The 15,271-nt window shown below is 34.1% G+C and overlaps 1 protein-coding gene across 9 annotated transcripts; it reads right to left on the bottom strand.

The window, feature by feature from the left end:
* Positions 1-946: 946 nt before the first annotated feature.
* LOC147513269 (uncharacterized) lies at positions 947-5,416 on the bottom strand. 9 transcript variants are annotated; one of them, XR_015215350.1, is made up of 4 exons: positions 3,595-5,416; positions 1,591-1,974; positions 1,381-1,484; positions 947-1,286 (listed from the first exon to the last, which is right to left on the bottom strand). XR_015215350.1 is itself a non-coding variant. In XM_086596287.1 (4 exons), exons 1-4 carry the CDS (start codon positions 2,272-2,274, stop codon positions 1,187-1,189), a joined length of 375 nt encoding a protein of 124 aa, XP_086452413.1. In that variant the 5' UTR covers positions 2,275-5,415; the 3' UTR covers positions 947-1,186. The 9 variants fall into 9 exon arrangements, 1 of the variants encoding a protein (XP_086452413.1); XR_015215347.1 differs by having other exon boundaries at positions 1,591-2,013; positions 2,248-5,415; XR_015215348.1 differs by having other exon boundaries at positions 2,248-5,415.
* Positions 5,417-15,271: the final 9,855 nt, after the last annotated feature.

Here is a 15,271-nt window from a genome sequence, read left to right as displayed (position 1 = left end):
AAGTGAGTCCTGGATCAAGTTGCATACTGTTGAATTGCATGGGCTTGCCCTCACAGTTACAAAGAAGAGAGAAATTTTGCTGCAGCGACACTCATCAATTACTTACTTGTATGCTCTTAAGGACAAAAGGATAAAGCCTCTCATTACCCAATTAACTCAAGAACCTTTTTGTTTCGCAACTTCCTTCACTGAGAGCCTTGTTCGATTGTGATCCAAGGTATTTGTGTTTATTGTTTTACCATCTTAGTTATAACTTGTGGTCTTTGTTATGTCTATAGAGTTCCTCTCAAGCTTTGTTCCAAAGTTAAAAATTGCATAGTTGCACAACTAGTTTAAAATAATAGTTTGAATTGAGCTGGAATCTGGAAAGAAGAAACCGAGAGCAGTTTTTAAGAGAGCGTAAACATCCAGCTCCACCAGTCTCACTGAACTTGTTTTCACGTTCATCCTTTTTCTCTCCTTTGCGTTAGGAACTCAATTAATTGACGTCTTAAGATGGTACCTCTTAAATACATTGGTGTGATTTTTTCCTATTGTATATGCGAGGGATTCCTTTCACCAAAGTTCAAATGAATCTCAAAACTTTTATGGGTCTGTCATCTCTATATAGGCATATAGCACACCATCGACAATAAGCAAATAAGATGAGTATGCCTATCTTTTATATAAAAAGGTCATATATATAGGCCAGGCTGACACTAAAGCACCTGGATGAGCATTTAGCACCTGATATTTTATACTGGTTGTAAACTCTCCTTGAAAGGCAACCATTGCGTACCAAAAAAATCAAATAAAATCAGGCATTCTTGTTTCAGAAACCGTTTCTATGACCAACCACCTGATATGGTCAGTACCCTGGTGTAGTCTCGTAATCGGGTATTTTGCAGTCCTCTTAAATTTGGCTTTACTAAACTGTGACGACATGCTAAAGACTTAAAACTCATCAAAACTTGGTCAACAGGTCTAGATTTTCTATGATAAAAAGTCCTGTGACCTCTGTTGTCAAAGGAGCAACCAAGGCACCAACATTTTTTCAAGACCAGCTGCAACACCAATGCATCCTAGTCGCTAATTTAAAAATAGTTGCAGATTGTTGTCTGAGGAGCTGCAACAAAAGCTCATACCTTCCTTTATCCAAACTGCAATGAGTGTTTCAGTTGCTCCCACCGAGAAACATTAAGGTCTTCTATGGAGATAGAGGAACATCTGTTTTTCTGCTATTTCGCTCAAATCTCAGCAGTAACAGCTGTGGAAATACCACCTTTCTACTAAGTACTACCATATAACTGCAGGAATATTGACAGGCATAAATTGTTTATTGGAGGGGGAAAAAATTGAAACTATTTTGTCAAATAAAATCGCTGGGTTGCATAAATTCACCAGGAATCAGTTGTATAATTTTTCAAATCTTTCCTCAGTTGCAAATAGGTTTTGGCCATGAAGCAATTTTTCTTCCAAGAAGGTTCTCCTTTGTGTATGATCGTCTGCATAACATATATTCGACTTGGTAAAAAATAAATCAAAAAATAATTAAAAAAAAAAATCAAAAGTGGGCTACTTAAGATGTTAAATATACAAAGCAATACTTACACTAGAAAAGGATAAGTCTCAGAGACCATAAGAGAAACCTTCTTATGGCTATTTTCATTGCACTAAAATGGGAAATGCCAAGGTTGCAAAACTAACATTGAATATAAAAATAAAAAGTGAACACGTGATCGAGCACGTGCATGGATCCCTCAAGCAGCACATGTAAGCAAAACACAAGCTACGACTACTACAGAGGCAACATTATCAAGCTTTATAGCCATACCAAGTAGGGTGTTATTACACATACGTTTGTAGAATCAATTAGAACTGTTTGCAGGCCCCTTTGGAACTTACTCGCTTTAGCTTTATTTTCCAGTTTCTTGCCCACACTGATGGATGCTGCCTCCATCGACAAAGCAAGTAATTCCCTTCTCATCTTCTTGGCTTCAACCTCCAATAGGCAATTACTTTTGTTAGACCCATCTTCAAAAATGAAATACACCATCAAGTACGAACTATACAATCCACATAATACAGTCATATAACAATAATATTAATAACAGTGATAATAGTTCTATTATTTGATCTACCATTGATACTATTAATAATAATAATAGTAGTAATCAAATAGTCGATCCATCAGAATTTGACTTATACGACGAAGTCATTCGAGTCCCTGAAAATAATTTAGATGGTTGGTAAAGTCAGTAAATGTACCTTTGATAAACACGTGACATTCTCCATACCTCAATGAATAGCTTAAGAGTATATGAGAAAATAACCAGAAGCTCTTAAGAGCCTACAAGTCGCTCAAAAGCCGCTGTAGCCTCGATTGAACTTCTCCCATCATGATTCTTAAAGCTTCTTATAATAAAATATCACTTGCATCCTTATAGTAGAGCCACAAACGGCGAGAGCCTTCGGGTTGAAGTTTATAAGTAGCAAAATAAGAACTATTAAAGCCACCAAGTGGCTCAAGAACCTCCCACTTACTTCCATGATCTAATTTTTAGCTTTTTCACGCTCCTAAAGCCCAAAGATTGGCATTGCGGCTTACACCCCTCTGAGCAGACACTTAAATATATTCAATACATGATTCTGAAAAGTAAAAGCTGTTAATTCCATCCTTCTACGAAACACTTCAACTTAATTTACAGGACGGTATGAAGATAGGAACATTGTCCGACTAGGTTGGAGCTGTGTATCTATATCGAAAGCAGCTTTTACATATCAAGAAATAGCAAACCTTATTCTGAAAAAGAAGTCAATGAAAGCATAAGTGTCCATCGTACTTGGAATATGGAGATGTGATGATACAAATTAGATGGGTTATCCTCCACATAATTGCCTTGACCATCAGCTTAATCAAGACCTAAAGGCAACTCAACAACACACAATGACACACGCAACTTAGTAAATTGATTAGTGACAATGCCAGAAAGTATCCCTACATCTCACATAGGATTTCAAAGAATAATAACCACACCGAGCCTGGATGCGGCTTTTTTGCAGTTTCCTGTCCTTCCTACTGAAGCACAATAAACAGATTTGGTTAATAAGCAAGAAGCCGATGCAAAGTACATGAGTAAACTTTCATGCAGATGAAAAATCTTATAATGCTTCAAGTCTAAAATCCTAAACATATAGTTAACGCAGAAAAGAGAATATATTCTTGAATATATTGAGCCAACATTGCAAGATCAAATGAATGCTATAAACCATACAAAATCAACACACCAAAAGTTAAATACCCAGAAAAACAAGATGCATAAGCTCAGGAATATATGAAGCCTAACTCAAGTACAACTTCCTACAGCAGAATACAAGGAAATAGAACATAAACACACTGTACTAGCCCTTTTGAGAAAATTGTAAGTTGAAGACAAATTGAACTTCTTAAATACCTGATTTAGATTTAGACAACCAAGTGACACAGCCACTTGTAGAAACTATGCCAAACCCAGAATGCAGGTACTTAAAAAGGCTTCGTATGATAATATACATATACACACACCATTGGCAACAGCAATGCATCAAGAAACATCAGGGGTAAGGGTAACACACCTCTCACTGTCACAGTTATAACAAGACGCCATCAAGCACCATCTAAGGGTTAGATGACCACTCAAGCACAATCGAGTGATCTACTCAGACATTAGATGATCCCACAGGCAGCAAACACGCAGCTGGTCACACAGGCCAAAAACCAAGGAATTCGTCATCTATGTATACTGTGGATGAAACCATACGCAAAATAATATCAACTAAACACAAAGCCAGACAAAAACATATTGCCAGAATTTGAACATGCAAAATGCTACGGACTGCGAAATTATCCCTCGAGCAGAGCAACCAGAGATGTGACATGACCCCTGAAGGCACCACCGCTCATACATGATATCACGGCTCAAAAGTATTGTATATCATCATCTATGTTATCACTTATGAAACCATGATCCCTCAGATCACTTTTTCAAACATGTGATCAAGCGCAATAAAACCCCTAAAAGCAGCTAGCTGCAGACAAGCTCAGTAACTATATGATGAAAATGAAAACAATAATCGAAGAAACTAAATATAATGATCTAAAATACTTAATTTGAATTTGATAAATTTCTTTCAGGTCTAAGCAAGTCTTAAGAACTGAAACAAAGATGATCATCACTTACTCACTGCAAGCATTAATTACAGTGGTATGCTGACCCCTCAAGATAGCACAACTTCCGATGAACCCTCATACTCAATACTTATCACATTCATCATCTATGTACAATGTCCACGAACTCACTCAAAGATAAACAAATGAGTCATAAAGCCAAATAAACTGTAACCTAACAAGGAAAGTATTTTTCTCAACATGCACAATCTGTGGAGACAAAACACGGTCACTCAAGGCAACATCGTTGTAGATAATAATTGAGATTCAAATTATTAAAAAGGCATGATTTTCTATAAATGTTGAGCACAATCTACAAAAAGGCAAGGTGAGCAGGTGATCCTCAGGCAGCACAGATTAGATGATTCTCGGACTCAACAGCGATGTCTTCATCGTCCATGTATATTGTGCAAAAAAATAAAAAATAAAACCGGAAACGAAAGTTAAAAATCACATAAATGAATTTTTAAAAGGACTGAAGCAAACTACTTTTTAAACATTCTTTCAAGCACAATCTACAAAGATATGAGATGATCTCTCAGGCAGCACAGTTGTAAATGATACCTCATATTTGAAGATAATTTTATCGTCTATGCAGAATGGTTCTACCAGAGCTAAATTGATGAAGACTCCTTAAAAAGACGAACGTTTCTGTAATTGTAATCAGAGCACAAAAGGCCTAACAATGTCAAGAAGTATATCAGTTAGAAGGATTAAGTAATGTCAACATGATAATTTTGTCTTAGCAGCCACACAGAATATCGCAGGAACATCAGCCTCAGACCCTACAAGTGTTATCAGTGAGTTCAAAAACTGTCCTAAGAGCAGCCAAACTCTTCTTCGACATGTCTTTTACGCCGACTCTATTAACAAGTACAAGGATCAGATTACTGCAAGTCCTACCAAACAATATGTAATGCCAAGGAGCTGACCCATTATATAGCATGAATTAGGCCTCTAAAATACGAGAAATTAAGGGTTCCAAGAAAGAATATGGACCTTTTTAGATTACGAGAGTACAGACCACAAAAACCTTATTTTTGGGAGGGGTTCCTTATCTTTAAGGCTGAGTCCAATGGTTAGCCACCCTTTATCCCTATTCCTCAATAGCACAGTGGTATGAGGATAGAGAGTAGGTTTGGTCGAAGCAATGGTTTGAACCATCCTACGCCAGTTCAACTGGCGCGGTTTGAAAAAAAAAAAAAAAAAAAAAACCAGCGCAGAATGAAAACCCACATTTTGTAAAAGATGAAACTGCCCCTGCGCCCTTTAACCGAAATTTTTGTTCTTCCTCAGCTAATAGGATACATCCGTAATAAAATAGAAGTAGTGGGGGTAGTGTAGTAATTCAATTTATTCCGTAATTCTACAATTTATCTCCCATGACTTTGCAAAAACCACTTCAATGGCGGTTTGAAATTGAAATGCATATTCGTTTGAGTTTTTACAAACTACTCCACTTCAAATGGCGTGGAATGCACTCTCTATTCCTCCATTTCACTCTCTATATATGGAGAGTAAAATAGAGATGGGGGGCAATGACCACCGCCACTCCCTCCCGTTTTGAAGGAATGGGGTGCCATTGCACCCAGCCTAAGGGGTACCATCTAATCATCATTTCCCACGTATCTTTGTTTCTTAAACAACATTCAGCTATGCCCACCAGATAAATTCAAAATCCAGATTCAGAAAATAGATGTGCAAATCACACATAAAGGAAGAGAATTGAATGTAAATACCAGAAACGGGACGCATCTCTTCTCTTCCTCAGCCTAATTTAAGCTTCCTGGCAAGCTTTACATCAAACCCATCAGTCAGGTGTGTGAAACCACAACAACTCCCCCCATATGTACCTGCAGCGCGGTCTGGTAAACTACTTATATTAGGCAGTTAACTTCCACAACTCAAGTGAATACAGTAGTTCTAGAAAAAGGTTCGCCAACCAAGTTAAGAGGATTCATTAGGTGTTAATTACTATGGTAAAGTGACAAGTATAGTCACTTCAGTTAGAAAATCCAATAATTTAACACCTGCACCAAAAGTATTTAGTAAGAGTCCAACCGAATACTAAGTCCCAAGTCAAACGGCTGGCATAACATACATTCCTGACCACGAGGTCCATAACGGAGGCAGAATCATGTTGGCTCCACAACCGTCACCTTCAACGTGACCTTTTATACCTGATGGACATGACACTTCTCAACAGGCTCACAGTCCTTTGATTAAAACTTGAAAAGGCTCCACACAAAAAAAGTGGTCTTTAAACAAGTTTAAATGACCGGCAGTTTATGTAGAAAAATAAATTAAAGAGCCTCACAGATTTATTTTTTTTTAAATGTCAAAGTTACTTGCCGTGTGGGCATTGCGCCTTCTTCCTTCACCCCAATAACCCATGCCATTTCTACAGTGTGCGACACTAGCCCTCCACAAACTCAAGTCTAATTGGCCAAAACAACTCATTTCCGTACGTACCTGCATAGCAGTTTGGTAAACTGCTCAAGTGAAAGAGACATGATACCAAAAGGGTTAACTCAACATGCAAGTAACAACGGATCCAGTGTTAGATTAAATTAAATTTTTTAAAACATATTAAGATAAGTTGCAACATTTTGTTTATTCAAAAAGAGTACCCTTAATATATACCCAAGTTAAGGTACCTAACTTCACAAAGGTCTCCGAATTATGTGAGCTCCACACTTTTGCAACATAGTATATACGTGAAAGGTTTTCAAACATAAAAGGACAAATTAAGATAAGATTTTGGAAATGAAGGAGACATAACTTTTTTTTTTCTTTCAAAAAAACAAACAAAACGTAGTTTCTTGCTGGAGAATTAAAAATACATACTTTGCAAACAAAAGTAAAAAGTTTTCCGAAAACAGAAGCACAAAAATTGAGTTTTTAAGGCTGTGCTTATTTTATCATTCTCTGAAAATTTGCAAAATTTGAACTAGAGCAGAAATTGAATCGAGAACTCGTAGGCGTTTCCACCACTCAAATCCAACCAAATATAATAATGGTTTTCGGTAGTAGAACCCAACCTACCAAACCAATTTTTCAACCAAACCCCGCAAATTCTGTCATGGAAAATCTCCACAATTATGGATTAAACAAGCACAGCCTGACATGAATTTTCACAATGTATTGTTGTCTGAAAATTTTTGATTGAAGTAAAAAGGGTTTTGCTGATTTTTAAGAAAACGATGAATTTGATTCTAATAAAAGGAAAACAAAAAATAATATTTCCCTCGGCAAAGTTGGTTGGTTTGTAAACTTATAGTAAAAAATAATTCTTCGAAAGACTGAAACTCTAATTTGAAATCCATAAGACTGAAGGAAGATTAAGAAGAAGAACCCTAACGATTTAAAGCTACGACACGTTTCGCGCTCTCTTTTCGTAAGACGGAAACAAGTGCAGTGAGTGTTTATATAGATGTGGATTAGTGGATAGCGTTCTTGCTACGCACTCTTTCAGCGTTGTTTTGAAGCGAAGCAACCAAACTGTTAACAGCTGTCATATTACAACTGGATAGATTTGAGCCCATTATCTAGATTGGTCCCAGATTTGTTTTAAGCTACACGCGGCCTATTATCAATGTTCTCCAATATACCCAAGGCCCAATATAACATGCTATTGCTTATTTCCCACGCTACTTGGTTTTGGAATTTGCTATAAAATAAGGGGTGGTTGGGTCATTACAATCTATTAGTTTGGTTTCTGAGTTTCTCACCAGTTTAATGATGAAGTGAAAGATAAATTTATCACTGCGATGGTAAACTCACTTCTTCTTTTCTCAATATCTCTCTCTTCCTCACTAAAGCTAAGTTTTACTTTTTTATTTACTGTCATTACTAGTTTATGGTTTTGTAGATCGTTTGGGTTGATAGTGATTTTCAAAGCAGTATCTTTCCCCTTTCATATATATATACAATCAATTAATTAGGGTTATTATTTATTTAATATTATAATTTGGTTATTTCTTCTATGTTAATATATATTTAAGCGACTCATTAACAACTGTTGTAAAACGCTACTTTTAAAGCTAAAATTGTTCTAACTGATTTTATAACCATGATTCACTGTTTTTTATTTCGACAGTTTGTTTTAAAAAGCTCAATATTTTGTGCCTCTGAAATATTTTTAGTTTTACAAAGGAGTTCTTGTTTTGTTAAAAAAAAGAACACAACGACTTTCTCTTAAGGTGTCTTTGGTTTTAACCTATAAGAGGGGATCATTGCAGGTACATCTCAGTTGGTAGTATAATAGTTTCATGTAGTAAGAACTAAGAAGCATTTGCAAAGGTATACTCCATGCATGCGAATTTTTCTACGGACGAATTCATGGGGAAATTTCACTTGGCATTTGGCTTTCCTTCTCATGGATATTCTATTTCGTCATGTGAGACTTGCTCATCATGTGAAATTTCCTTGTACTTCTTTTTTGAAAACCTTTAACAAATATTGCCAAAATACACTTTCCTCAATAAAAAATTTCAAACAGAAATTCACTCTTGTAAATAAAAAAAACATCTCATTTTTTTTTTCAAAAGAAATTAATTTACATGATATAGAAAGTTTTACTTCCTTTAAAAAAATAATCTGTACCATGTCCTTGGAAAATTAATTGGTTTGGAAAACGCTCCTCTAACTTACAAATAAAATGCTTTTCCTTTATTTTAAAACTGAGCCTTTTATTTTAAACTGTTTCGTGTTTTTATGTTTCTTTTTTTAAGAACTTTAACTTGTGTTAGCTTATATTCAAGATATCAATTGCACATTCAAGATGAAGATGAGAGTTAAAAAGCTGAGGAGAATGGGTTGGATGCGTCGGAGATTGTAGTGGCTCCAACTAGGCTAGAGATAGAAAAGAAATGTATTTGATGCAAAGCTTGAGAGGGAGCTTACTGTGAGGCAAGGAGTCTGTTGTCTTGCTGTAACTTGTCTTTGGCGGTGGTATTTAGTATTTACATTAATTACAACTACATGCACTTCTGCCCAGTATATAGTTTACTGGTACCATATCTTTACATTGTCTGTTTAAGAAATAAATAAATTTGAGAAATGCTTGAAGAAAAAAGCGACCCCTTTAAGGCGGTAGCACGGAGCTTGTCCTAAAAACGGTATATATTCCTGTATATATACTTTTTATCCCAGTTAGATTAATTAATTAGTATTTTATCAATTAGGAACAATTGTTAAATTGGGGTTATTATTTATTTAATTTAATTCAGTTCTTTCTTCTCTAATAAACTTTAGTCATTCTCTACCTGTTTAAGCAAATCATTAATAACTCTTGTCCTTTGATACTCTATAAAATTGTTCATAAGTGCACACAATACACCACTAGTCTGAAATAATGATTTTTTTTTTGTATACCAATAAAATAATGATTTGGAAAATGGTATTTTTTAAGTTAAAATTGTTCTAACTAATTTCATACGAACGATTCTAAATGATTTCATAACCATGATCCGCTGTTTTTTATTTCAAGAGTTGATTTCAAAAGGCATCTCTTTTATTTTGACAATTTGTTTTGAAAATCTCAATGTTTTGTGCTTTTGTTTTTCCAAAATAATGAAAAAAAAAAAAGTTTTACTTGTGTCTGAGGTACTTTTAGTTTTACAAAGGAGTTTTTGTTTTGTTATTTTCCAGGTTGGTAAAAAAAAACACATCTCTTTCTTTGAACGACATATGCCACCACTATTTTTTTTAAAAGGTGTCTTTGGCTGTAAGAGGGATCATTGCAGATTTGTAGGTACATCTCACTTGGTAGTAGAATACATGCAGTAAGAAACATTTGCTAATGTATTTTCCACGCTTGTGAATTTTTTTTATTGAAGAATTCATTGCGTGAGGGGCGTGGAGAAATTTCACTTGGCAATTGGATTTCGTACTTCATGGATGTTATTTTGTATCAAGTGATATACTTACTCGTCAAAATCCTCTCAGTCAGTCGTAAACACAAAACTTTCTCTTTAATCAATTTGCGCTTCTTGTTTGAAAGCTGTTCGCAAATGTCACCAAAACACATTTGACAGAGAACATAGGCTAACCAAAGAATTTCCTCAACCCAAAAGTTTCTTCTTTTCAAACAGAAATTCACAGCTTTTCTTTTGTTTAGTAAAATATTTCTTAAAAACTTGTTTCATCAATCATCTGTGTCTGTGTGACATTAGGTACAACATTTGGTCTTCCCCTCATAGAAGTATGTGTTAAGCGCGACATGTTGTACTGATCTTGTTACTGTCAGACGAAAAGGAATTTATGTTTAATATGTTCATTATGTCTTACTCTAAAATGAAATGTATGCCCGTAATAGGATTCTGATCATGCTTTAATTATAGTTGCAAGTTGCAACTGGAATCAGAAAGCCAGATGAATACCCACAAGTTTAAAAAACTTCAATAGGGCTTTTGGAGTAACTTAGTCTACTATTTAGCATTTGGTTAGTGATCCCAGCCCGATGAGTCCTTTCTTCCGTGACGAGTTTGTGCCATGCTTGAAATAGCCCTAACTAACATCATTATGTCTCACTTGTGTAGATTCTAATGTTCATTCAAACACATCCAAAATTTTCCTATCTTGTTGTTAGCGTTATGTTTAAAACTTAATATGGTGTTATTTGGGGTCCTTTTCAGATTTTATGTTGTTTAGTTCTTATGACACTCCTTATTGTTCTAATGACTTCTATGTTCCATATTTATCAGTTTACCCTGCAATGGAGGTATTATTATGCTATGTACTTTGGTTATGCAAAATATCAACTACTTGAGGTGTATGACAAGTGCAAAACTGCCAGTTCTGGAACTTACAGTTGGGTCTCCTTATTATCCAGTAATCAAACTTAATGTTTCTAATGTACTGCATCTACTAGGTTGTATAGATATCCACCTGTTCATTAAACAAAGCAGGTATTCCACTCTTATTCTCATTAGAGGAATTGTAAATGAGTTTACATAAGTGTACTCATCCTCTTACGAAGTAGTCTTTGGTCTTGACTTCGTTCTGGTCAACGAGTTCAAGGTATAAAGATTAAAGACGGATGTAAAACAGCACCACATCCTGTACAGGGCTGGGTACATCCTCTTACGGATGACCATATATCACAAGCTTATCCCAAGTTTACAACGGAGGTCGGCAGTTGAGCAACACATACATTTCTCATATTTGTATTAGAGTGGCGGAGTAGCAATAAACAAAGGTTTTATTTTTCCAACATCGGGTAATTGAATTTCAAGAGAAAAGAAACTATACAACTACACAAGTAGACATGCCACTCTAATACAAATATGAGAAGGAAGATGATAAATTATATCGAAGTTGGAGAAATTGAATACATTCGGAAAAAGCTAAAAAGATCGCAAGTTTCATTATCACTAGTTAGAGTTTAGTGGCCTGGGTGTATGGTGAAGGGGTAGAAGAGATTCCCTTTGATGTAGTTTTAGGGTCTGCCCAACACAAAATATGATTTTTAAGATAACGACAATTTTGTAATATATTTTTTTTGTTGGTTCTGTCCAACACAAAATGGATTGGATTGTGCCCGTAGGAGTACCTAAGGGTGGTCCACTATGGAATGGAATGGAATGGAATGGAAAGGAAATAATTTTAAGTGGTATGTGTTTGGTAAACTGGGGAAAGAAAAGTAAAAACTGGGGAAAGGAATAATCATGTTTGTTTGCAAAAGCTATGGAAAGGAATAATTGTATTGTTGGGTCATAGGTGTATTAGTATTAAGTCCTATCTATTTATTTCCTTTCCTTTCCTTTCTACAAAAATTTCAGGGGTTAGCTAAGGACACAAAACCTTTTCCATTTCAATAATTTTGTTTCCATATGGAAAAGCTCATTTCCTTTCCATTTGATAAACTATGGAAAAGGTAGACCACTCTTATTTTCCTTTCCTTTCCATAGTGTTTCCATCATAACAAACACACACTAAATATATATATATACCTGCTCACGGACCCACTTCACTTCTTTCCCTCGTACAGAAGGAGAGCCCGAGTGTGGAGTGCGAGACGTTTTCTCTTCTCAAATATTTTTGTTCGTCAATTTTAAATCAACAGGGTTAGGTTTAGGGTGACAAACTTTTTATTTTTGATCTTCCTTCAGTCTTATGGTTTCTGTATAATTTCAAAAGCATTTTTACTAAAACTTTACTGAGGCAAAAAAATTTCCTATTAAAATAAAATCAACAAAACCTTTTTTGTTCAAGAATATTTGATTTCAAAATTACGTATCTCCTATATTTAGAAACAGTTCCTTCTTTCTATTTTCAAAGTCACAGAATTTTAAAAACTCCACACTTATACTGTACGTGTTTAATCCATAGATTTGGACCTTTTCTATAATAGAGGATGAATCAGGGGCTTTTGGGCAGGTGAATATGGGGGTGAAAAGATAATGGTTTGGTAGGTTGGATTCTACTAAAACCCACCTATAAAAGGAGATGCAAACTTTTGGTGGTTTTTAGTACTGCACTAGATTTTGAACCACCACCCGGATCTATTTTTGTGTGTTGAAAAGGCTTTACAAAATGTCTCACACAAATTTTCGAATCAGAATATATTTTTATTGAAAATAAACTGAAATACGTTAATGAGCAGCGATTATGGTGTAAAAGTACTTAGAAACTAAGATATCAAATTTATATAGCCTCTTCACTTTGTGGTTTATGATATTAATCTATAATTTTCAAATAGAATTATCTTAAACTCGATCTAGCTTGTATAATAGTTTTTTTAGATTTATGATGATTTAGTTGCAAATTTTCGAATCAGAATATATTTTTATTGAAAATAAACAGAAATACGTTAATGAGTAGCAATTATGGTGCATAAGTACTTGGAAACTAAGGAATCAAATTGAGATAGTCTATTCACTTTGTGGTTTAGGATATTAATCTGTAATTTTCAAATAGAATTATCTTAAACTCGATCTAGTTTGTATAATAGTTTTCTTATATTTATGGTGATTTACCGGCAAATTTTCAAATCAGAATATATTTTTATTGAAAATAAACCAAAATACGTTAATGAGCAGCGATTATAGTGTATAAGTACTTGAAAACTAAGGGGTCAAATTGAGATAGCTTCTTCACTTTGTGGTTTATGATATTAATCCGTAATTTTCAAATGGAATTATCTTAAACTCGATCTAGTTTGTATAATAGTTTTATTAGATTTATGGTAATTTAGCGGTAAATCATCACCGTTCGGCTTACGTACTAATGTGTACAAATCACTAAAATAGATTGATTGTTTCCATATCCTCAAAGAATACACTACTCCCACTTGAAAAGATTTATCACATGAGCATTATCCTACTTGGGTGTCGTTATATTAAATTATTCTAAAAAATATTAGCAACTATGCATAGCTATGAGATATGAAAATTATATTAATTACTTATTTAAATTTCTTGCACCACTCTCTATAAAAAGGAAGCATCAAACCTTGATAAAACTCATCTACTTCTTTTTATTGTTAGGCTTAACAATAAAAATTTGATTGAAGTTTTGTGAGAATGCCCAATATGGCGAAGATAATATTAAAGCTACTTGAATAGCAAGACATTCCCAATCACAATAAATGAATTATGACTAACATTACTTAAAATACAAAACTATATTTGTCGAGACATTTATTCCCTCTACATATAATACAAATATATTTTAGGGTTATTAGTTCAATGCATTTACTCCTACTTGAAAAGATTTATCACATGAACGTGTCCTACGAATGGGTGTCGTTATATTAAATTATTCTAACAAATATTAGCAACTATGCATAGCTATGAGATATGAAAATTATATTAATTACTCATTTAAATTTCTTGCACCACTCTCTATAAAAAGGAAGCATCAAACCTTGATAAAACGTAACTCATCGACTTCTTTTTATTGTTAGATTTAACAATAAAAATTTGATTGAAGTTTTGTGAGAATGCCCAATGTGGCAAAGATAATATTAAAGCTACTTGAATAGCAAGACATTCCCAATCACAATAAATGAATTATGACTAACACTACTTAAAATACAAAACTATATTTGTCGAGACATTTATTCCTTCTTAGTTCAATGCATTTATATCAAGTTTCTGGTTTTCCTTTAATTATTTTTTGAGGTTAGTTTAATGTAGTATGTTACATCCAGTTTCCAATTTCTCATTAATTATTCTTTGAGGTTAGTTCAATGCAGTTGCATCAAGTTTCTGATTTTCTGTTAATTATTATTTGAGGTTAGTTTAGTGCAATTGCATCCACTTTATGATTTCTCGTTAGTTATTCATTAAGGTTAATTTTATATAGTTGCATCCGACCAATTTTCAATGTTTCGTTAATTAGTATTTGAGATTAGTTCATTGTATTTGTATCCAGGTTCCAATCTCCCATTAATTACTCTTTGAGGTTAGGTCAATACATCTGCATCCAATTTCTAATTTCCCGCTAATTGTTTTTCTAGGTTAGTTCGATAGTTTACAATTTCTATACAGTTTGCATTCATGTAAGAGTCTGTTTTTACAAACTCATTTTCGTTTTAGGTTCCTAATTACTTGTAATTACTCATGTGAGAAGGCTAAAAAGCTTAATTTATTTATGCTTTGAGATCAGTACTGCATATCCGACTTCTAATTTCCAGTTAACTATTTTTTTTAGGTTATTTCAATACATTTGCATCCAATTTATGATTTCCGTTAGTTAATATCGATTTTAGTTTAATGCGATTGCATCCAGTTTTTGTCTTTCATTAATTATTCTTTGAGGTTAGTTCAATGCAGTTTATCTAACTTCCGATTTTATGTTAATTGTTCTTTGAGGTTAGTTCAATGCATTTGCATCAAGTTTTCGATTTCTCATTAATTATTTTTTTTTAGGTTAGTTCAATACTTACATCAAATTTATAATTTCCGTTAATTATTCATTTAGGTTAGTTCTGGTTTCATCTATTTTTCAATGTTTATTAATTAGTCTTTGAAAGCATTTGGATCCAGTTTCCGATTTCCCGTGAATAACTCTTTAAAGTTAGTTCAATACACATGCATCTAGTTTTTGATTATTTATGTTTTGAGGTTAGTTCGATGC

Source organism: Coptis chinensis, chromosome 3 (assembly GCF_015680905.1).
Source record: "Coptis chinensis isolate HL-2020 chromosome 3, ASM1568090v1, whole genome shotgun sequence".
Taxonomy (NCBI): Eukaryota; Viridiplantae; Streptophyta; class Magnoliopsida; order Ranunculales; family Ranunculaceae; genus Coptis; species Coptis chinensis.
The sequence above is the reverse complement of the archived record's forward strand: the minus strand, read 5'-3'. Positions and strand labels throughout refer to the sequence as shown.